Below are 25230 nucleotides of genomic sequence, written 5' to 3'. Positions count from 1 at the left end.
TGCTGTTTAAATCTAAGGACTATTATTATTAATAATAATAAAAAAAACACACAGATGTTTTTCCTTTAACTTCTGCCAGACATGCTGGTTCTTAAGTAGGTAGCTTTGTTAAATTGTATGTATTAAACATTAGTTTAGTTTAGTTAAATGTTAAAGCTAACAGTAAACTTAATTCTGATAATCATCATGCTGCTACTGTATATCTTGTGTGTTTGTAAAAAGGCAAACATTATTATGTCACAGAATTAAAAATGTACTCAATTGATGTTCGGACTTGCAAGATCAGATTAATGTTGCTTTTGTGTTACATTATTCATGACAGTGTGTTTTTGTTGTATTCCTGGAAGGACATCTGAGATCAGCCATGTCAGAGATCCAGCTTCACTGCCGTAGACATGGCTAGCATTATTGATTCAGAGGAAGTAAACTGGCTCTGGCAGCAACTCACATGCTACTGAAATAGCTTCACCTGATGTTAGAAGTCAACTGACAGAGCAGCTAGTTAGAACGGAATTCAGTTACTGCATGAAAGTCTACTGCACAATAGTCTTCTGTTGTCTTACAGAGTCGTCTTCTTCACTCTTCAATCACACGTCTGGTGAAATCACAAAACCACAGAGTTCTGATAATACCTAGAATATCAAAGACCTCTAAAGGTAGTAGAGAGTTTTCGGATTTATCTCCCAAACTTTGGAATATACACATTCTCCCAGTTTAAATATAGATTAAAGACATCTTCTTAGACAGGCATACACATAATAGATCCTATAACCTTGTGCTCCAGTACATCTGATCAAATGCACATTATCATCTTGTGCTTGTATCATCTTGTGCTCTAACATTCTGAACAACAGAATTCCTCTCCACTTGCTTCTCCTTTTCTACCTCAGGGTGCCCATCCCGAAGCATCTAAAGATTGTACCAGCTCCTATTGTATTCCGCTTCATGATTTCGGACCTTCGAAGAGAGGTTGCCAACCCCATGAGGACTTTGAGGTAAACAACCTCTCAATCTATACACAAAATAACATTCTACATATGCTGTATCTCCTTTATTAAATATTTGAAGGCTCCAACATGGAGTTAGTATTAAATCTATAATGAACTCAGGTGTTATGCTAATATTTGAGATGCTCAGGACCTGGTTACACATCTCCAAATGTCTGTATACGACTTTAGAAAGGACATTATTTATAAACAAGATAGTTCATGGTAATTCACGCTGTCTAGTGTTTATAATGATTCATAATCACGCTATCCTGTGTCGCCCAAATGAGGATGGGTCACGCGAAGCCTTAAGCCTTAACTTGGACACTCTGGACAGTCTGCCAACCATCAGGGCACAATCACAGACACACACTGCAAAATTTAGTCATGACAATCAGCGTACACCTGTCTTTGGACTGGGGAAGGAAACCAGAGTGCCTGGAGGAAACCTCTGAAGCACAGGGAGAACAAGCAAACTTCAAATGCAGAAATTTATAGGACTTTCTGGTGCCTAATTAAGCTGCCGTAAAGTGGCATCTTATATATACATGTCAGTAATGTACACTGTCATGAACAAATATGCACTGCTCCTTTAAATTAGAAACTAATATTGACTTTCAAGTTTATACAGTTTGCAATGTAGCTTAATTAATTTATGAAGCAATTAAATTTTTTGTCTGTAAGCAATTATATTGAAGTGAGTGGAAGAGTGGAAACTACTCTTTAGTACCCTAATGTCACATGGGCCCACACTAAGAAATAATTAATGCAATATTATAATGAAAGTAAATTGGTTGTAAGACCTACAGACCATACTGGAGAACCTCTAGGTCATGATCACTCTGCTGAAACATGCAAAAGGTCCAATCACTGAAACTACCACCCTTTGATCAAGGCAGGATACACCCTGGACAGAGTGCCAACCCATCGCAGGGCACACACACACACTCTCATTCACTCACGCAATCACACACTACGGACAATTTTCCAGAGATGCCAATCAACCTACCATGCATGTCTTTGGATCGGGGGAAGAAACCGGAGTACCCGGAGAAAACCCCCGAGGCACGGGGAGAACATGCAAACTCCACACACACAAGGTGGAGGCGGGAATCGAACCCCCAACCCTGGAGGTGTGAGGCGAACGTGCTAACCACTAAGCCACCGTGCCCAAGTTATAGATTCTCATCTCTCACTCACTCATTTTCTACCGCTTATCCGAACTACCTCGGGTCATGGGGAGCCTGTGCCTATCTCAGGTGTCATCGGGCATCAAGGCAGGATACACCCTGGACGGAGTGCCAACCCATAGCAGGGCACACACACACTCATTCACTCACGCACTCACACACTTTGGACAATTTGCAAATTCAACTCAAATGCAAACTCAAATTCTCCCCGTGCCTCGGGGGTTTCCTCCGGGTACTCCGGTTTCCTCCCCCGGTCCAAAGACATGCATGGTAGGTTGATTGGCATCTCTGGAAAATTGTCCGTAGTGTGTGATTGTGTGAGTGTATGAGAGTGTGTGTGCCCTGCGATGGGTTGGCACTCCGTCCAGGGTGTATCCTGCCTTGATGCCCGATGACACCTGAGATAGGCACAGGCTCCCCGTGACCCGAGGTAGTTCGGATAAGCGGTAGAAAATGAGTGAGTGAGTGAGAGAAGATTAGTTTAAATTTTGTACTTACTCCCAATATAGGTGATCAAACCTGTTTCAGATATTTTCAATAAAAAATGTCAGTTTCAGAGTAGAATAGTAACAGTTTGTCATTTAGTTAGTAGTTAGCAGTTTGTCTCGTTAAGTGAGAAAGACCTCTACTATTACACTATTATTTGCTGCATTAATCTCATTTTTCTAATACAAAAAAAAAATCTTCACTCTGGCTAATGGTTTCCTACCCAAAATTATGTTTAACTACCCACTGTTAGAGGAGCCAGTGGAATCTAAACTGTGTTTGATCTTAGGCTGCAACTTGTAATTTCTAACCTCTAACCAGAAAATCCCAAAATTTCCCATCAACATAAATTCCTACTCGTCATCTTGGGCTAGTTTTCTTAACTACAAGTTCCTTCCTAGTTTAGAAGATGATGAAAATATGTACACAAAATCAGAAGTAAGCAAAGTACAGTTTGTTCAGGTTCTGCTGTATTTGCTTTAGATAATTAAAAGTACAGACATATTTGCTTATTACATCTAAAAACCTTGTCTTAAAAATTGTCTTGATTGATGTCTGAATAGGAAATGATACCTCACTCATCACAACAGTTAGCTGGCAGTTAGTTGCTGCTAACAATAGACCGGGTTTTTTTTTCCACTTCATATGCTGAATTTGGTGCAGGTGCAGGTGCAGTATTAGCTCTTGCCACCCCATACAACAATGGTGTCTAGTCTTATACGGAAAGGGCCGGTGTGGGTGCAGGTTTTCATTTCAACTAAGCAGAAGCCACAACAGAGTCTACTAAAAGCCAAGAACAACTGATTAAATGGGTGGAATCAGGTGTGGCTTCTGCTTGGTTGGAATGAAAACTTGCACCCACACCGGCCCTTTCCGGATAAGATTGGACACCGCTGCCATACAGATACTGTTGCAGCAGCACTTTAGTCCTTTAATCTGTCCAGTTCTCTCAACATCTCATTTGTATATTCTGCTCATTTGTATATTCTGCTAATACCACCTTCGACACCATCATTACGTAGCTGTGCCCAGTCTCTGTACAACTGTGCCACATAGTTAAATAGTTCCACTCCTTTACTATGTGGGATTTCTCATTAATATGGCACTGAGCATTTATGGAAATTGGTAAACAAGAAAGAAGATTCTTTGTTTTTTATTTATTTATTTATTTATTTATTTATTTATTTGGAGCTAACACTGAAACCTGACTTGTCATCAGAGCATTGCATTACACAACACAACTCCTAACTTTTTACTGGAATAACAGAAACACAGCACCATGTTATAATGTATTAGAATTCAGGGTGAAGTGTTTCTTTAATTGGAATGAAGTGTAACACTAATTTCTGTATTATTAGCCAACATTATGCAGGTCTGGGCATCCAGGATAACCTTGGTCTTTAGCAGTTAATGATTTAAGCAACTTTTCGAAACATTAGGCTGTCTGAAACCACATTTTCACAAAGTACTAAGGCATATTTACCACTACGTTAATGATTGTAATTGTAGCTGTTGCTTAATGAAAGCTGCATGAGAACACAGTAACAGCTCGGCAGCGTACATGAAGCCACGCCCACTCCCTGACAGCGAAGGGCGTGGTTTCATGTTTTAAAGATGACCCTACTGGTTTATTCAATTTGCCTCCTAAAGCAGCGCGAGATCAGTGTCACGTTATAGACACAGGCCATTCGCACTGTGCTGTACATGTGGCACAGTGCATACAATCCTGCTGTCTTCCTTTTGCTCCTGTCTCATGGCGTGTGTATCCAGGGAGACTGAACCGCACCCCTGAGCCGCTGGAGGGCTGATAGTCTGTTCTCTCTTGGTCTCTTACACCTCTTTAATACTGCCGTTTGTATTGATCGGAATATTTACGATGTCTGACTCAGAGGATATAACGGAGTTCGGGAGCATAATGGAGCGAATTGAAAGGGGAGAGGTAAGTGTACACTGAAACACATTTCCCACGTGTTTTTTTTTGTTCTCAGAAATCAGCCATTGCTTTGATCTTGGGAAGATGAGGGATGAAGATGTTTGATGATGATGATGATGAGGGATGAAGATGATGAATGATGATGAGGGATGAAGATGATTGATGAAGATGAGGAATGATGATGAGGGATGATGATGAGGGATGAAGATGAGGGATGATGATGAGGGAAGATGAGGGATAAAGATGAGGGATGATGAGGGATGCTGCATTTCAGTTAAACGCCGCCCTGTCTCTATGAGTGCAAAATAAGCATTGGATCATTACAACATTTAGTGGTTTCAATCAGAATTTCCCAATCTAGGCAACGTTTTATCTGGGAAGATAGTACATTCATGTGCTATCGGTTTTCTCGTACTTACTGACCCCTAGCTGTGAACATGGCCGTGCAGACACCGTTATAAGAGCAGAGAGGTGCTCAGAGTTATACATCAACACCCCCATTTACACCAACACCTGAAACAGCACACTAACTACAGCACAAAACTATAGCAACAAATATTCAAGATGAAAATAACAAACCACGCTATATTATCTGACCAGATTGGTGTTTATCAAACGAAACAATCTTTATAATAATAAGTATTTTATATATTTTTTATATAACCATGATAAAACAAATCCAATTAAAACGTAAAGGTGGAAATGAAACTAAAAAGCATACACAATAAGCATCCAAGCAATAACACAGGGATGTATTTAACCAGCTCTGTCTAACTCACATAACCTACTTCTCTAATGCACTAAGTGTGAGAGTCTAAGTCACTGCACTAAGTCTAAGTCAGCTCATATTCATCTCAGATCCTCCAGCTGCACACTTCTGCTCACCACTACATACCTGACAGATGCTATAAATACAACATCACCTCAAAATGATCTCACTGCTAATCGGAGCTCAACACTGGTGTAGTTTATGCAGTTTGCGTGTAATAGACAGCATCTGGGGCATTTTATGTATAGTTAAAATACTTTGCATTGAAATATACAAGTGTCTATGGTGAGCCTTTTATGATGTTCTGCATCCCATTTGAGGACGCAGGCCTATTCCAGCCACACCCAGTGTTAGTGTGATGGGTCTATTTAGTCACTACCTTACATCTGTAATCGGTGTCTACCTTATGCATTTACATGTACGGTATTTGTCAGACTTACATTTATCTCATTTATACACCACTTAAAGAGACTGCTGCAGCAGCGCTTTAATCCTTTAATCTGTGCAGATCTCTCAACTTCTCTTATATAGGCTCCCTGATATGGTTACCAAAGTGAAAAAAAAATAGTTTAGCCAACTAATAACACACTTGTACCTTAGTTCAGAAGTCGTCTTCTCAGGCTGGACAATTAAATGATATGACACGTGAGGGCAGGATTTCCCTTCATCCTGGCAACTACGGGCTGAAGTGTCAGGCAGGGTTGTGTTTTCTTATTTGCTTTACTCATGCAACACGGACTGACTGTATAAATGCAACAAATTCTTTCTTTCTTCATTCGTTATATCTTGACTGAAATTAGCTCACGTTTATCCTTTAAAACATTAATGATTTTTTTTAACAAGAAGACACGAGCGACTATACGGCTCATTCGTCCACGCCCCCCTAATTTGCATACACAAGGGCTGCCAGGATGGTTGCTAAGGCGACTTTCTTTGGCCCCGCCCTGATTCCGGGCTTTCTGCGCTTCTTCTCATAAACTAACGGCGGTGCGCATGTGTGCCGGTTCACAGCGACTCTTTATCTGTAGTGTCAACTTAGAGGCTTTAATTCACTTTCTGGTTCTCGGCAAAGTTCCTGTTCTTCAGTTCACTAATTCTAACACTAATTCTAAGCAGTTAAGCGCTTTACAATGTCTGCGGTATCAAGGCGCAGCTCTATGGGGGTAAGTGATGCAGGAACATGATTCGAGTCTTTGGAGCTCATTATCGAGCTCACTGTCGATAACAGACTCATTCTGTCTCAGGTTGTGTTTGGATAAAAAACTACAATAGATAATCTGAATTGACATATTTTGTGTTGACTAAAAGTGCGACAATATCGTCTGGTTAAGTCTGAAAGAGCTGAATGCTACATTTCAAGGGGTGTAAACTAGCTGAAATGTAACAATGGCTTGTTCCCTTCCCCTTTATTTCCCCACACGGCTGTTCGTATGCAAATGAAGCTCGAGTTCAGCTGCAGGGGTCTTAAGTCTAGAAGGAATAAAATTCAAATCAAGTCTTGTTCAAAACTTTTCTTGTATGTGAATTTCCACTGGAATTTCCCTCAATGTGTTAAAAATGTCCTTGAATTTTAAAAATGAATGAAAAGTTAAAAAAAAGTTTTCTGCCCAGATATCTCAGTTCAGTTGTTTTTCTACATACTGTTCTTGTTCAACCAGAGTAACTGAAGCCTGATTTCTCGCTCTCTCTCTTTTTTTGCATTATTTGCAGGTCCCTATAAAGAACATAGAGCGTGAGCTGATCTGCCCCATTTGCAAGGAACTGTTCACGCACCCCCTCATCCTGCCATGCCAGCACAGTGTTTGTCACAAATGTGTCAAAGAGCTGCTCATGTTAAACCATGACGACTCTTTCAGCACGGACGCCGGATCCGAGTGCTCGAACCCTGGAAGTCCTCGGTCCAGAGTGCCGTCTCCCAGCATGGAGAGGCTTGACAGGCTGGTCCGATCAGGTGCGTCCCAGCTCTGAGTCTCAACAGACACACGCATCTGACACTGGAATATGCAATAATGTTCTTTAGAGAATTGTTTTTATTTAGTCTGTTTGTTTGCTATGAAACTGTTAGAAAATGTAAGAATGGCTGTTGAAGTTGTTACCTCTGGGTGCCTAGTCCATAAATGTAAACATGAATGTGGTTTAAGGAGGTAGAAAGCACAAGAAGGAAAGTTATACTGCCTTGTGCAAATATTTAACTTTCTAATTAATTACTCTTTGACTATTCAGGTTTGACTAGTGTCAAGTAGGTTTGACTAGTGTCAGTTTGACTAGTGTCAAACCTGTTAAATACACTTGTCTTAGATCAATGAGCATATGCATCGATTTTAGCAGGATCTTCAGTGCTGATGGTCTACTGCTCCCGTTCCTGCATACAATAATGTTTTAGTTAATTTTATTTTTTACGTTTGGAGTTCTCTGTATATTTTAGCAGAAATGTCTTATTTAGTCAGCTATAGACATGTCCTGTGCGGACCCCCAGCAGAGAGGAGAAATTGACCGATGTTTTCTAGTTCTACCTCCTACAAAGTGTTGTCATGGTGAGGCAGCCTGGCATTAGGAGGATTAAATCAAACCGAACAAACCTTGGGACAAGAACCTCCAGGCTTCTTTTATATCATCCAGCATTTGCTTAAGCAAATAATTCAGCTTTATTTTTGGCCGAAAGATACGCATCAAGCTCCTGTGAATTAACAACTATGTTCCTGTTGTCCTCATCTACAGTGTCAGCTTTGCATTGAAATGTGTGACATGTAATATGATTTCATGTTTGTGCAATCCTGGGCTGTAAGCCAGGTCTCATGCTACATTTGTTCACATTTGTTCTGTGTTACTCTTATTTTATTTCACTTCTCTGTTTGTTGCTTGCAGCCTCACTCAGAAGGTCGTTCGGAGGGAGAGGTAGATGTGGGTTACATAATTTGAATAGCTGTAGTGAGTACGGTGTTTGTAGAACCCTTGTGAACACACACTACTTCTCTGTAGATACAAACAGCTCCTTGTGCGAGACGGTGTAATGGAATAACGGAAACGATGTCTTTTGAAAAGTCTACTGAGCATATTCACTGGATAACATGGTGCAGCTTTGAAGCCACTCATTTGCAAATGCTTTTACAAGGAATGAATCCAACCAGAGAGAGTAAGAGCGATAGATTGATAGAGCGATAGAGAAAGGGTTTAGAGAGCTGAGGACGTTGCTGTGGACGTGTGCTGGCCTGGAATGTGTGGGTCACTTTGTAGAGTTCTTTGTAACATTTAAATATATTTTAAAATACCATTTCACAGTAGTGACGTTCTTTATAGTCACTGTGAATTTCAGTAATGCTAAAATGTTTCTCTTGCTAGGGTTTTTTTAATATTGAAAATTTTCTTTAAATCTCAAATTTAACATTGCAGTTTAAAGCAATTTAAATATTTGGCGAGATAATTAAGTCATGTTGAGTTAACCCCTATTTTATTTAACCCCCTAATTTTAATAAAGCATTCTTCCTGTCAATGCTGGCATATGTGTCTGTGTTTGAAAGGCCTAGGATGGAGAAATGATTAAAAGACCTGTTAAACCCACAAAAAAATGTCAGCTAAATATTTCAGCTGCTAGTATCGCTAAAATTGTAACTTTTATTGATTTTTTCTGAACTAATGAACTTTATCTGATCAGATATATTTTATTGCAATCCAACAGCCACAACAGATTTTCCATGTTATTAAACTTGTGAATGAAAACAATCGCACAGTTGAGTAAAATGAAAAGCACTGTGGAGCACATAAGACGTGCCTCGTCACTTCTGGTGTACTGCAGGCAAATGTGCAAACCTGAGGTATCTGAACTGTGCTTTTTGTCGTTAAAGACGTTTTAAAAGAGTTGTGGTGAACATTTATTGGGGAGATATTTATTCCTAATTTTATCCTGCAAGCTTCATATGTGATGGCTCCATTGTCTGAGGGTAAAAACCAGATCCAGAGAAAATCCATGAAAACAGTGTGGCTGTCTGCTGGTGTTTCTATCTTCACACTGAGCTCATGTGGACGTTTGGCATAACCATTGGCTGAATGACGATGTCAGTATTTATTTGAATACTGGTGGATCAAATGGTTAACGGTTATTTGAATATTTGGGAACATCCCTAGCTTCCACAGAAAGTGATCATCAGGTCAAGTGGTGTTTTATTTGACCACCAGCAGATGGCACTAAAATTACTAACAGCTCCTTTAAACCCAAATTAACTAAAATGAGTGTCGTCTTTTTTCCTAACTAATTAATCAATGCATCAGTGCACCACTCAGTCCTAGCCAATTCTTTTTATATTATGTGTATCCTGCCTTGATGCCTGATGATGCCTGAGATAGGCACAGGCTCCTAGTGACCCGAGTAGTTCGGATAAGCGTTAGAAAATGAATGAATGAATGTAATATAACACAGGTTACGTGAGTCAGTACAAGCCTTAGCCAGACTTGCTTCTATTCATTGTTTGTCCTGGCAGTAAATATGCTCAGTGTTTCGAACGTCCGTGCACAATTGTCGCCTGTTTCCAACCGTTTGACTCTTCCACCCATCTCTGATGTGAATATCACACATCAGATTGCGTCTGAGAGTGCGCCCCACTGCACAATTAGTGATTGGAAAGTGAGAACATTCTACCAAATTTAACTGAGGCAGATCTGAAAGTAGATAATGCGTACATGTGAAAAAATGTTTAGTTTTAGCATAGTACCATGATCTTGAATGAAAAGGTGCTTGCCATTGATTTGTGATTTTTGTATGGCCAGGCACCTCTATGCTCTGCCAGAATGGCTTTACGATGACTTACTGGTCTGAGCGTTTTATTTTCTTTTCCCTCCTCTGCACTGAGTGTCACTGCGGCAGCAGCAGCAGCAGCTGGCCCAAGCAAGCCGCGCTGCAGATGCTGCCTGCTCCTCCCCTCCCCGAACAGCACAGCGCAACCATGGCCTAAGTACATGCTCCCTTCTTCTAACACGCCCTTACTCATTGCCTATTTTATCTTCAATTTGTTCATCTCCCATACGTAAAAGTCCTCGCAATCATTGTCACCACCATCTCCCACCATGTCCGCAACAGTCAAGCCGTTATGAGTCCGTTACATCTCCGTACATCTCTGTGCATGTTTCTTTCTGTTTTGCATCCATTGGTCACTTTTGTGCAATGCAATGTGATGTCACTGTCTTGTGTTCATGCCGTGCATCTAAGTTTAGTCTTTTCTTAGCTGAAGTGTTTGTTACCTGCTTGCTTCTGTCATGGATGTAGTGAATGTTTTCTTGTTCTGTCAGTGACTCTCTTATGTCTGAGATTTTTCATTTTTCATGTGGAACACAAACTTTGTGTCTCTGTTACTGTACTCTGCTTATTTACATGTTAAATACATTGAACTGGACAAGAAACAGGATAAATCTTTACCTGATATCTGTAGTTTTTCTGGTGTCAGTGAAATGTCAAAAAAAGAAAATGGTTGGTTAGTTATATTGCATCATACCCAAGTATGTGGTGGTGTGTTGGTGTGTGGTGGTGGTGGGGGGGAATAAAATGCACATTTGCAACATCATCTGACTATTCAGCTTGTCAATCAAGAATTTGGTAACTGGCTCACATATCTTTTGTATGGTATCTCTTTGTTTGACCTCCTTTTGTATTTGAGCATTTTATTGTCCAGATCATTGTGCACCTTCTGGCTTTTCCTTCTATCTGTCTCATTGTTTGTGAGCATCCTATTTCATCTTTTTAGGTCAGCAGTGCTTTCACTTTTATAAGATTTTTCATCTATGCATTTAGCTGACAGTAATATTTGTGTGAAATCAGGGTCCGTGTCCTCTTCTCCCGGCTGGAGGCGCTCCTCAGTCACCCCCCGCGTCACCAGCTTTCCATGCCCAGGTTGCCAGCGTGACATAGAGCTGGGCGAACGCGGCATCAGCATGCTTTTCCGCAACTTCACACTAGAGAGCATCGTGGAACGCTACAGGCAGGCAGCCCGTGCTGCAGTCGCCATCATGTGCAACGTGTGCAAGCCGCCTGTGCAGGAGGCCACCAAGAGCTGCATGGACTGTAAGGCGAGCTACTGCAACGAGTGCTTCAAGCTGCACCACCCATGGGGGACGCCCAGGGCCCAGCATGAGTATGTTGGGCCTACTACTAACTTCAGACCAAAGGTATGACCGGCAAAACTGTTAAATTACTAACATCAGATCTTGTATTGGTGTCCTGGATATCATCTGATCTGTAGTCAAGTCAGACTGCCAGTCTAGGCAAGAAAGGATTGAACATATGATATAATCATGCTGTAATATATGTAAAATATGTAATATCTCTTTATTAATAAGGTGTTGGACCAACATTTGCATTTAATACAGCCTCCAAACTTAGTGGAATTGATTCATACAAATTTTTGGTATGAATTTTCTACCATTCATCTAGCAGAATATCTTCTTATTGCTTCAGAGAGGTTGGAGCAGAGAACCTGCTTCTCACTCGTCTCTCCAAAATTTCCCACATTGATTTGATGATATTCAAAGTCAGGTGATTGGCCAGGGCAGATGTTGTAGTTCATACTGGTGCTGCTTAAACCCAGACTAAACTCTTTTGGCTGTGTGTAGGGGTGTATTATCATCTTCAAAAATGGCAACATTGTTTTGAAACAACATTTGGACCTTAGGATGCACCAGATTAGTTAGAATTTCCAAATAATTGCTGACAGTAACACAACTATGTAATCTAATGACAGGCCCAACAGCTTACCAAGATATGGCTGCTGAAATCTTCATATAAACCTCCATGTTTGACAGTTGGAACTAAACAGTCCAAGTGGTATGCTCCCTTGGGGGTTCTCCATACATAAACCTGACCTGCATAAACTTGAAGAATGTTAATGATGGTTCATCAGACTATATGACATGTTTTCAGCTGCTCAGTTTTTATGATCATGAAACCATCTTTTTTTTTTTTTTTTTTTTTTACATTTTTGCCATGTCCTGCCATGCTTTGTATACGCAGTTATAATCGTGCAGACTGTTGATCTTGAAGCACAAAAGAGTTGGGCTATAAAGGTTACAGATGTTAACAGGAGCTCCCACAATCTGTCCCATTTGGAAGTCTAATAAGTCACCCATTTCAACAATGCCTTAAACTAAACACTGCTGAGCACGAAATGTTTTATACTGGCATGCAACCTAGACAATATATATTCAATTCAGTTCAGTTCAATTTATTTGTTTAGCTCTTTTAACAATTCACATAATCTCAAAGCAGCTTTACAGAAGTATAGAAACAGAAGAAGAAGAAGGAAAAAATGTGTGTGTGTGTGTGTATATATATATATATATATATATATATATATATATATATATATATATATATATATATATATATACACATTTTTTTTCCTTCTTCTTCTTCTGTTTCTATACTTCTGTAAAGCTGCTTTGAGATTATGTGAATTAAAATTAAATTAAAAATATTTAGAACATTTAAAATACTATGTAACTCTAATATCTATCCCTAACGAGCAAGCCAGAGGTGACAGTGGCAAGGAAAAACTCCCCGAGATGATATGAGGAAGAAACTTTGAGAGGAACCAGACTCAAATGGGAACCCATATAGCAGCAAAAAATAAATAAAATGATAATCACAACATTTGATTTTTTTTTTTTTCACAAAAGCCTACACAAATAATATTATCCCCTATAACTGTGTGTGCTCACATTATTGTGTTCAACCCCTGTATGTCCTCCTGGGATAGTTTATGAGAGATAACTGATCATTAAAGCATATTCTCATCCCCAAGAGTTTCCATCTTTCTGGCTGCAGGTGTTGATGTGTCCTGAGCACGAGATGGAGAAAGTTAACATGTACTGCGAGGTGTGTCGCAGGCCGGTGTGTCACCTCTGCAAACTTGGCGGTTCGCATGCTAACCATAAAGTCACGTCCATGAGCAGTGCCTATAAGGTCCTTAAGGTATGCAGACTCGAAACAAGATTGTAATAGAAACTATAGGTTTCTACTGCATTCTCAAGCCTGTGATGGCGCATTGTATTTGTTAAGGGTTTACAGTTTCATTTTTTTAGCTGCTCATTAAAAATTGATTATCCTGCTTCGCAAGAACTCCGGATCATGTTGCTTTTGAATAGAAGGGAAAGAGGCAAGAAATTCACATATGTACATTTGTCAGTTAAAGCCTCTTCTTTACTTTTGGCCAGGTGTAAATTCCTAAAGAATACAAAAAAAAACACTGCAGACCCATTTTGTCTTTAGTCTAAGCTGTGTAACCTTAGATCAGACCAAGCAGGCCTGGGCTATGCATTTTTAATGCAATCAATTCTGCCTAATAATGTTAAAGCCATCTCAGAGCCCAATGTCTTCTGTCAGTGTGGTATTAAATGCTCTGAATTGCTGGCGCAGTTCACTTTACATTACGTGCATTCAAAGCCTAATAGAGTTATTTGTTCCCCAACAGGAAAAGCTATCAAAAAGTATCCATTATTTAATTAGCAAAGAGGAACAAGTGAGGACTCAGATTTCTGAACTCCATGTCATGATTCGGCAGACTGAGGTACGTAGTTTGCTCTGTCTACTCCACTGCCTACTGCAAGACAGGATCATGTCTCTTCTTGTCAAGTAGAATTTATAAAAATGAACATACAAATTTTGATGGTCAAGCCATGGGATATTAGGGGATTGATATATAAAATATACAAAAGTCTACAATATTGTGATTTAGGATAAAATTTTTATATTACATTACATTTTCTCATTACAACTTCTAATTCAATTATCTGTAGCACTAACTTTAATAGTGTAGGTTAGAAAAAGAATTACACGAGGAAAGCAAACTCACAGCCAGAATTGTATTGATTAAAATAGTGTAATGGTCTTTAGATTCTCATAACCAGTGTATTGTGTTTATGACTGCTCTGTTTAGACATGTTGGCAGCTGGCAGAGTAAAACTTGTCTACCGGTCCACAAGGACCGTTTCTGGAAATGCTGGTGTAGTGTATTGTGTGTAGTGATGCACTTACAGTATCTAATGATGAGCACTAGTGCTAGGCCTAAATTGGCCTGAAGCAGTGGATTGATTTTGAGACAGACCTGACTGTGACAAATGTCTTTCTGCTATGGAAGTTGAGTAGCTCCTGAGTATTTCCTCTCTTAAGCACATCATTAGCTGATGGAAGAGAATAGCAATCTGACCATAGCACTCGGGATATTGAAAATGATAATAGACTAGTTTTTGCTTTTGGTAATTAATGTTTGTATCTCACCAATGTAGGAAAATGGACAGCTTGCAGAGAGACAGGCGCATGAGCACTTTGAGCGTCTATTTGAGACTCTGCAGGAAAGAAAGACTGAAATGTTGCGGTCCATTGAGTTGTCCAGGAACCGACGTCTGGACAAGCTCAAGAGCCAGGTGGAAGAGTACCAGGGCATGTTGGAGAACAGCGGTTTAGTGGGCTACGCACAAGAAGTCCTCAAAGAGACTGACCAGTCCTGCTTTGTTCAGACGGCTAAGCAGCTCCACATCAGGTTACACCAGTATCTCCTAAATTCCCTAATTCTTATATTTACTGCTGTTTATTTTCTGACACAAGCCGCTTAAAAGTGGCTGGTGGTCTGTCTCAAGGTTCTGGTCAGTGAAAGCTGTCCACGTGTTTCTGAGCTTTGCAGAATGACTTGTATGGGTGGATTTATGTCTAATAATAGTGCCCTTCAGTCTAATCCTGATAATTGATCTCTATTAGGCAGCTTTTGTCAGTTTACTATCTAAGCACTTCATATACAATGATCAAACATGGCTGCTGTTGAACTGCTGCTGTATCTCAACGTTTTCTTGGGTTTAGGATTCAGAAAGCAACGGAGTCACTGAAGACCTTTCAGCCTGCTGCAAATCCCTCATTTGATGAGTTTGTCCTGGACACCTCAAAGGAAGAGTCCTTGCTGAAAGATCTTTCTTTTGGTGGAGGTAAGTGTGAGAAAAGCACACGTTCATCTGTGGGCAGGTGGGGTGTGACTGCTACCAGTGGCTCTCTAATTAAATAAGCTGGTTGGAGTCCTTAATATAGCCTAGGATTTTGACACAAGGAGGATTGGCAGCTTTTACTCTTATTTCATTCTTAATGACTTGTATACTTGTTGTAAGGTAAAGTTTATGAAATGGGTTTGTGTGTGATTATATAGAGCAGGGGTCACCAACACGGTGCCCGCGGGCACCTGGTCGCCCGCAAGGAGCACTTAAGGTGCCCGCGAGGCACGTTCTAAAATAGCACTGGTCAAAATATAGCTACGCCTAAAAAAATTTTCTTGCTGTAGTTTTTGAATAAAAAACACTTGCATTAACGTAGATTTTAAAATGACGATATTTAATTTCATTTTATTTAATTAAAAAAAAAATTAAAACAAAAATGTTTTATGTATATAACGAACTCTGGCCTTTTCTGAAGTCAAATGTCAATATTGCGCGCACGTCACGTCCGACTGCTGACACAAGGAAGTGGTGCAGCAACGATGAGGAGTTAGTTGTGATTTACCCCCAAAAAACGGCAGAAAAGCGACAGAAAACATACCATTTTCACAGTGTTTGGGAGGAAGAGTTCTTTTTACGTCAGTCAAAAGAAAAGTGTGTGTGTCTCATTTGCGGGACGACTGTTGCGACGGCAAAGCAGCACAATGTGGCAGGACACTTCAGTCTGCGTCACGAAAGTTTCAATGCTAACTACCCACCCAAAAAGCCGTTACAAATCCTTTCATGCAAGTGGACATGACATGCACTGCTGAGCAACTAAGTGCTCTGTTCAAATTGGATGCTGGACAGGTAGAGACAGAAATCCTAACGTTGCAAAATGACCTCCACCTCAAAGCCCATCAGTCTGCATCAAACTTTTGGTGCCTTGTGGACACAGAAAAGTACAGTGGTGTATGCACAGCAGCTATGAAATTTGCATGCCTTTTTGGTTCAACCTATCTCTGTGAATCAGCCTTTTCTAAAATGAACTTTATCAAGAACTAACACAGAACACGCCTTACTGATGCACATTTACAAAACTCACTCAGACTTGCAGTGTCAAATTATTCACCAGATTACAGTACACTGGTGTGCAGAATGCAGTGCCAGGCTTCCCACTAACAGACATTTACAGACAAAGAAGAGATAACATGTGTTCATTGAAAACACCATAACATTAAACTAAAAATGGTGCACAGAAATGTGAACATTTTTTGAAAAAGACTAAATTACTTGTGAATATTCCTTAAATCATTGTTGTATAAATCAGTGTTAATAATTGTGGAGAATAATAAACATTGACATGTGAGCAGTCTCTTCACCATAATATTATTATTATTATTATTATTATTATTAAAAAGTGATCTGTGCAATTTTGCTCTTGAGGAAGTTTGTATCAAACCGGTAGCCCTTCGTACTACTCAGTTCCCTTGAAGTAGCCCTCAGTCTTAAAAAGGTTGGTGACCCCTGATATAGAGTATACAACTGAGCACACTAGTTTTAGATTTATTTTCCTTGTTTCAAATGTTAAATCTATCAACATTTACTAAAGTTTAATTGTTTCGGTTGTTCCTGAAAGTGTATGATCTTACTAGTGCAACAATCACCATTGTGTCTGATGTGGACTTTCCTCTTATTCCACTTGTTCCTGTTCCTCCAAATACATCTTCTATTTGTGTCAGGTGAATGTTTTTCTCGATAACCTATATAAGTAGTGTCTGTGTTTTTGTTTTTTTTCCACTGAGAAACAAAGGGAATGCAAAGCTTTGCGCTCAATTGTGTGTAAATAAAGCAACATACAGGGAGAAACTGGAGTGCGACAGAGGCAAATATAGATGTTAAAATTGCAAGGTAGTATACAAAGTCTGCTCAGGAACTGATTATTTAGTCAGAAATCTCTCCTCAGCTATGCAAACAAAGAGCGCATTTTGTACTGCTCAGCAAAAAATATGCAGAGTAAAGCTGTGGGGTAAGAGCTGGTTAATATGTGAATTGTTCCTGAAAACATATTGTAAACTTGTTAGCTGTTTATTCAGATCTTTGCAAACAAGGAATTTTATGTAACTAGACCTGTACATGACACGCAGTGAGATGCTTACACCAGTATAACTGTGCTTGAAGACTGGTGTCTGGCAACTGTTGAGCAACAGCTGACTAGTGATCTGTCATTGAATCAAAATGGTGTAATTCTGGTTCAAACTGGTCAGATTACACATGGTCGAAATCCTGCTTTCATCACATCCACAAAGATTTTCTTTGGACTATTTCTCTGTGTGTGTGTGTGTGTGTGTGTGTGTGTGTGTGTGTGTGTGTGTGTGTGTGTGTGTGTGTGTGTGTGTGTGTGTGTGTGTGTGTGTGTGTGTGTGTGTGTGTGTGTGTGTGTGTGTGTGTGTGTGTGTGTGTGTGTGTGTGTGTGTGTGTGTGTGTGTGTGTGTGTGTGTGTGATTTTTTTTTTTTTTTTTTTTTTAACCAATTTACAAAATGTAAAGTGAACAAAACATCATCCATTTCACATGTAGGTTGAAACACAGTTATTAAGTGAAACAGAAACAGCAGTGTAGGAGGTTTAACACTGGGTGAGTGACCTTAAGCGCATAGCCAAACCTAGACTTATGGATGTGTAAAAATGGCAAGTGTAGTATCTAATCAGAATGAAAGCAACAACACAATAAAATGTGCAACATGGGAAAGGGTTGAATACTTCCTGGATCCACTGTGTGTCCCCTGTCACTAATCAGTGACATAATACATAAGTTTAAAAGGCCTGCAAGTAATGTGAGTAATGATGTATAAAATACTATAATTAGGACGATCCATTTTAATTAGATTTTTTTCTGCAGTCTAATTTTTGCGAATGCTTCTAAAAAGGTCTGTGTATATTGAGTGCAATTGATCAAATGGAAAAGCATACTAGGCAGATGGCATCTGCTGCTTCCATTTTGACATTGCATCTCTGATTAAAGTGGACTTTTATTGGGGCTTTGTAATGCTGATGGAAGCCATAAATGCCCATAGAATGGCACACCTTCTTGACCTCCAGCTCTATAAATCTGTTTTCTCTTCCATAATTTCTGGTGCAGAAGAATTCACGACCAGTGAGCAAGATGAGGTTTCTTTGCAGTTTTGGGGTTTATTGCAGCCCCTGTTCTGTTCAATATCTTGTTATTTGGGGAGAAGTGCTTTGGGCTTTGTGCCTAAAGGCTTTAGTTGTGTGTCAGTCCCCTCTTCATCCTTGCTTGTCGAGGTTACAGCTCTTCACTTTTTGGACGAGATCATGCTACAGAGTATTTCCAAGTTTATTTCCAAGTTTTGAAAATGTATTATACAATCTGCAAAAACAACGATTGATGATAAAAAAGCACCCATTAGATGTTTTATTTAACATGCAATATATTGTGAATTTTGGAGTTGGTCCTGCATCAGGAACAGCTCTATTCTTGTCCCATTCACTTCATGTCCTTCATAGTTTGATGTAAGAACCGTGTCTTTATGGTTCAAATGGTAACACAGAATTATGTTTGTCCATTTTTCTCTTCAGTTCCCGATCCTCCTATGATTGACTTGTCTCAGAGTCGTGTATATAATGAGGGCCTGATCCAATGGAGGCTGCCGGACGATTCTCTTCCCACTGACCACCATGTTCTCGAGTATAGAAAAGTGCCTGCAAAGGATGAGGAGAGCCACTGGCACCAGACCGAGCAAGTGTACAGCCCCAGCACAGTGGTGTGTGATTTGGATAGCGATTGCCACTACGCATTCAGGGTGCGGAGCTGCCGCAATAGCATTCACAGCCCCTACAGCCCAGAGGTGTCCTTTCACACACCTCCTGCACCAGGTAAAAGAACATTATCATGGTTAATAATCTGGTTCATGCACAATAGCCGGTACCCAGTGGAACTCACCCAGTTCGGTCCCAGCTGTGTATGAGACTGTATGCACCAGCACTGTAAAAAATCCTCATTACAATAATGGCACTTTTCCCTCTGATGGTATGGCATGGATTAGCAAATTAACTGCGATCCCACATGATGACACTTTTTTCATGATGTCCATGTCCCTGTGATGAATCTAGTCACCCTTCTCCAGAGACCATGCAAGTTTGGACCTGCAGGTGATGCTAAAAATAGCTCACACCGTCGATTAGTCAAGTACGATTAAAGAGAATCTTGATTCGTCTCTGAATGAATAATTTATTTAGGAGCACAAAACTTTACAGTAAGTTTATTACTGCTTTAAAAATCTTCTGAATTTAAAATAAATGTTTCTTTTCAATTTTTTTTTCATATACACAATTTTTACTGCTAGTGAGTTAGATTTTACATAGACTTTGTGTGTCACATACCTTATTACTAGTTATATCTCTTTACCAAACCAGCTAAAGAAACTTATAAAGCTTTCTAATAATTGGAATATTCAAACCTAGAAATTGTATTGTGATGCTTTAATGCACACATTGAGAGATTTGAAAAAGGCTGAAACGATTCCTCTAGTTTGTCAAATACAAAAAAATCATTGAGGAAAATTATTTCTAAGCTTCGTTTAGTCCATTTACTGTAACTACACACAGAGCACTGCGTTTCCCCATGTACCATAATTACTGACGCACAACCCACTAAACTCTGGACATGTGATAAACACTGACGCTGCAAAATGAAAAACGGAGGAACAGGGAGAAAGCGCTGAGGGACGAGGAGGAGATTCAGGCAAAAGAAGACTGCAGAAAGTTTCCAAAAATTGTGATAATTTCAAATTAATACTTCGTACAGTGTGTATTCTGTAAGATTGAACTGGAGACCACAAGAGTACACGTTCGATGCTTCAACATCTCATCCAAAAACACTGTCCTCGCAATTCCACTGAGCAGAGTCGACACAAGGTAGTTTGAATTAAAGGCCAATAAAAATGTATGTTGGTTGTGGCTATATTAGGTGAATATTTAGGATTGTAAATCAATATGGTGTCTAGTTATGATTTCCCCAAATTGCAATTTCTGCAATAAAAATGTTAATTTTTCTAAAAAGTAAACAAATTAGTTGTTTATTTTAAGAGACCTGTCTTATTTTCTCTTGCATATTTAGTATTCCTCTTTAATAAAGAAAAAAGTACTCCTTATCCAATTACTCCTACAGCCTGAGTATATTTTAAATTTAAATCGTCTACGATGTCTATAAATGTGCCGGTCTTTTTATTCAAAGCCATTCCGACATTCTGCCGATTCTGCATCTTGCTCGAACAAATCCTGGCTATGCATTCTGTATCACAGCGTATGAAGTTGCTCTTCTAAGTTGATTAACGACTGAACATATGGTATGTGGCAGTTGAACTGCTGAGCCACCACATGTGTAACCTTCCGTGACGCTATTGTATGTATTTTAATGCACATATTTGAACAAGATCACTAAGTATTCCGATGCCTCTTTTGTGCACCTCCTGTCATGATTACCTTTATCTCAGATTTAATCTGGCAGCATTTGTGTGCTCAGACCAGCAGAGCATATTCAGTCTGGCCGTCTTTTCTGTTGTTTGTTATTCAGTGAACGGTGGAACATTTTAAACTGCTGTCAAAATCCAATCTGTGCTAGGGTTTATCTCTGGAGCTGGATGAAGGGTCATTCCAAATGAGCATGAGTGTGTTATTAATGAGGGGCATTTTTGGGTCTTTGTACCTTAGTGTAATATTTGGCGCCTTGTCTAAAGCATCGGCTCAGTGCTGTAGTGCTCGGGCTACAATTATACAATCAAAATATTTGAAGTAAATATTCAGAGTTGGTATTAATTTAGCGTAGGTACAATTGAATTTACAAAATGAAAGTGTATTGCAGTACTGTATAAATATGTTATTGCATTTCTAGTCAGTATAATGTTTCAACATATTTCTGTTGACTCACTTGGTAATGTTACAAAATTAGTCACTGACTGTCTCAACAAAAAGTAAGCTCTTTTGTAATTAGTTTATTTCCTTTATTTGTGTAGTGTTTAATACCTGGAACTGTCCCTTCAGTATTCTGCAAATTTGCGATTACAGAATTAAGCACTCAGCAATCAAGTCCACGCTACTCAGAGGAGCTTGCGGTTTTTTGCAATATTACTACAAGACATGCCATGTGATTTGATCACAACTCACATAGTGCCAGACCCCCATTCAGTTCAGGTTCGTCCAACATGCGTACAGCTAGGATAAAAAATAAATACATATGCGTCTTTTTTGTTGGACGTTTACAAGAAGTAAACGTCCAAAAGTCCGGTGCTTGCAATTTTGCCATTCATTTGCAATTCAATTAGCTTTCCAAAAAAAGCACAAAAAAATTAAGTTGAATCACAAAAAATCGGGGGTGTATATAACCGCAAAAGCCACTAAAAACAAACAAAAAAAAAACTCCTCAGTGGAATTCTGGAGGGACTGGAAAGAAGTTGTCACATCCTGCCTATATTTTGAAACACTACTCCTTAATTAATGCCCTTAAACCAGGTTTTACTTTTTAAGAAGCTGCTGTTTGCTTTTCCACAGTGTTCGGCTTCCTGTTCAATGAGAAATGCGGCTACAGCGCCGAGCGTCTGAGGTTGAGCAAGAGGAAGGACTCTGTGGACAGCATGGCTGGCATGACCTTCTTGTTGGCTGCTGATCGGGTTCAGACTGGAAGTTACATATGTCTCGACTACATCATCGGTGACACAGGCATCTCTCATGGCCGCCACTACTGGGCTTTCCATGTGGAACCAAGCTCTTACATGGTGAAAGTGGGTGTGGCTTCAGATTCGAAGATGAGTGAGTGGTTCCACAACCCCCGTGACACCAGCAGCCCACGGTAAGTGTATTTAGGGAAAGTCATCCTCTGTTACTTCTGTTGATTAACTGCCAATTTGTGTGTTATACTTTAGAAAAGGCTTTTACTACTGGTCAGTAATGTGAGTTTATGGAAAAATTTATTTAACTGATGAAGGAATAGTATTTTAAAGGCAGAATGCTATAAGGAAATCCCCCCCCCACCACCCACCCACACACACACACACACACACACACACACACACACACTTTTTTTTGTCATTTCCCCTTGTTGCAATCTGTTTCAACATCCAGGGCCTTCCCTTGTCTGTCAGCTGATGTGAAGGTCATTAATTGAGTCCTGGGAGGATTGATATAATGAAGCAATGTAATGGAGACATCAGAAGCAAAATAGTAGATTACTACTGTTTAGGTTTAATTATGCTTAAGATTGCACATTTAGAATTTTTAGGCATACACACGTACATAAAAGCATCAAAGCAATCAAAGTACTTTTTGTTTAAATTGGGGCACCGATCTGGTGCTTTTAAATAGTTGGATGTAGTCCAAGCCAACTGGTTTCTGTTCAGCAGATCTTGGTCATGCCATTCTTATAATTTTTTTCTAGGTATGACCATGACAGCGGGCATGACAGTGGCAGCGAAGACACGTGCTATGAGCTCTCTCAGCCTTTCACTCTGCTCACAGTAGGCATGGGAAAGCTCTTTATTCCCAAAGCGTCCCACAACGCAGCCTCGGGAGACCATGGAAGCCGTGTTCTGCCTCTGCCTCAGCGAATCGGCATCTGCCTTGACTATGAGGCTGGCCGTGTCTTCTTCTACGACGCTGACTCAATGCGCTGCTTCTTCGAGCGTCAGGTGGACTGTTCCGGAATCATGTACCCTGCTTTCGGCCTCATGGGAGGCGGAGCCATCCACCTGGAGGAGTTCATCACAGCCAAGCGTCTCTCTTACATGTAAAATATGTCTGAGTTGGTCTGCTGATCACTATCTATCCTATTCCATTGGCTTCTTTTGTCCCCTGTTTCTCACGTCATAATATGTAGCTATTTGTGAAAACACAATTTTGGTGCACTGCTTCAGTTTCAGAGCCACATGTAATGTGAAAAACCCTAGATACAGTGCCTTTTAGAAGACCAACTAGGCCGGTGTTTAGATTCTAATGTCTGCACTTATACAAATCAGGGTTTAACACCAGTCACAGAAATGCAAAAGAACACACTACACCTTAATATAATGCACTGTTTTACAGATGTCATCTATTTGCTGTACACATGAGCAATTTAACGATTGTAAACGAGTACGTTAATCGACACTAACTAATACCTGTGCACTAATAATCACCGACTTTGTACACTGTTCAGATTGTAGAAATGCTGCTTAGGCAGGCTTTGTTTCTATCACGAGAAAGATTACAAATTGTTTAAGAATAATCAAGAATGTTCTAATAAATAATTTGCAGTGAAATTGAGTCTATTCTAAACAGTCTGTTTTAAAAACACCATGAAAGCGCTTGCTTGCAGTGGACTGTCACGTATACACGTAAGGACACCTCGAAGTGATTGGTATGTAAATGAATGCAGCATTGATTAGCTTTTGCATTTTGAATGTAGCTTTAAAAAAAAAAAAAAGCAAGGTAGCATTTGAAGCACAGCTGTGCTGCTAGGTTTTAACCAGGGTATGAGTACGAACACTGATTCAGAAGGTGATTGGTTTAATATGCACAATCACAGCCAGTCCATAAATGACTGACTAATACTGACATGGCCTTAGTGAATGATGACGACAGATAACTGGATTTAAAGGGATTTAAATGGAGTAGCAGCAGATGGAATGGGATTGCCATGTGATTCCTCAGGTACTCATCCTATGGGCTTTCTAATACCTACCTCTTAGTCCTGAAATAATAATAATTGGCGCTGGCTTTATGCTTGGATGAAATTGAGGTGGTGGTATAGCATGTGCCTATTCACTGAACCTCAAAGGGTTTGTTTGCCTCTTAAGCTTGAACCCTATGAGTTTACCAAATCAAAGCATTTTATTTCTCCATTCAAGTCTTTCTAACTTGTTCTTTTTAACCTTTTTGGTATTTTTTTTAAGATGCTTTTTAAATTTCAATGCTTTTTGATCCTTCCTACTTATGTTTTAGTTTTTATTTCATTGTAGCATAATCCTTTGTGATAGGAATGTTTGTTTTAAAGAAAGCATCATCAGATTATGACCAAGAAGTCCTTTTTTTTTTTTTTTCTTCAAATCTCTTCAATAATATGTAATATATTTTACATGTTGTGTCCTGAGGGTTGGTTGGTTGGTTTGTTTGTGATGATTAATCATGTGAATGATGGTATTGTCACGTAAGAAAATAGTGAAATCATGGGATGCTCTTCTGGTAGTTACTTTCAAACACTAATCATGGTTTATCACATTTCTTTCCACAGTGGATTCAAAGGAGAATCTATGCACATTAGTTTACAGTTTCGGACTTGTGTTTTTTGCAAAGTTACAATGTTTGTGTCAGAGTGTAATTGTAACCCACATATAACAATATTTTTTTTTCCTTGTACACGTTAAACTGTTCAGTCTTTTAGGGTGGGGTTCTGTTTTCACTAATCACTTTTAACGTAGACTTAGTGGTAGAGTATCAAGATACTGTGAGCTGTACTTGCTTATTAAACAGGACATGATGTGTTTTTAGTGGTCATTCGTCGTTAAGATAGCACTTTATAGCATGTTAAGTCTCATGGCTCGGTGCAGATGTATGTGAAGTAGTGTGCAATATAATTTCCCCCCATGGGACGTACTATACTCTTCAATGAGCTGTGGTGTGATGTTTGTATTTTTGTGATTTCAAGGCTTTAATGAAAATGAAAAGCTGTCTGTCACTTGTATATCTATATTGTTTTATTTTTTAATTTGCCACGTGGGGTTTTGATATAAAATAAAAGTGTTGAAACTGGGATGAGTTTTATTATGATTTCATTTATTATTATTATTATTATTATTATTATTATTATTATTATTATTATTATTATGAGGAGGATGAATTTCTTTTCTGTATGTGCCTGCAGGTAACAAACATTTCACTTC

The 25230-nt window shown here is 39.4% G+C and overlaps 1 protein-coding gene across 3 annotated transcripts; it reads left to right on the top strand.

Moving 5' to 3' along the window:
* Window positions 1-4277: 4277 nt before the first annotated feature.
* trim36 (tripartite motif containing 36) lies at window positions 4278-25100 on the top strand. 3 transcript variants are annotated; one of them, XM_060881908.1, is made up of 11 exons: window positions 4278-4601; window positions 7075-7315; window positions 10209-10310; window positions 11171-11517; window positions 13172-13318; window positions 13818-13913; window positions 14632-14885; window positions 15200-15321; window positions 18899-19195; window positions 21869-22166; window positions 22752-25100. In XM_060881908.1, exons 1-11 carry the CDS (start codon window positions 4539-4541, stop codon window positions 23101-23103), a joined length of 2319 nt encoding a protein of 772 aa, XP_060737891.1. In that variant the 5' UTR covers window positions 4278-4538; the 3' UTR covers window positions 23104-25100. The 3 variants fall into 3 exon arrangements, with proteins under 3 accessions (XP_060737891.1, XP_060737889.1, XP_060737890.1); XM_060881906.1 differs by lacking the exon at window positions 10209-10310 and having other exon boundaries at window positions 4284-4601; XM_060881907.1 differs by lacking the exons at window positions 4278-4601; window positions 10209-10310 and adding an exon at window positions 6375-6527.
* Window positions 25101-25230: the final 130 nt, after the last annotated feature.

The sequence above is a fragment of the Tachysurus vachellii genome, chromosome 11, assembly GCF_030014155.1.
Source record: "Tachysurus vachellii isolate PV-2020 chromosome 11, HZAU_Pvac_v1, whole genome shotgun sequence".
In the NCBI taxonomy this organism is placed as follows: Eukaryota; Metazoa; Chordata; class Actinopteri; order Siluriformes; family Bagridae; genus Tachysurus; species Tachysurus vachellii.
This window is presented reverse-complemented; position numbering and strand designations above follow the sequence as displayed.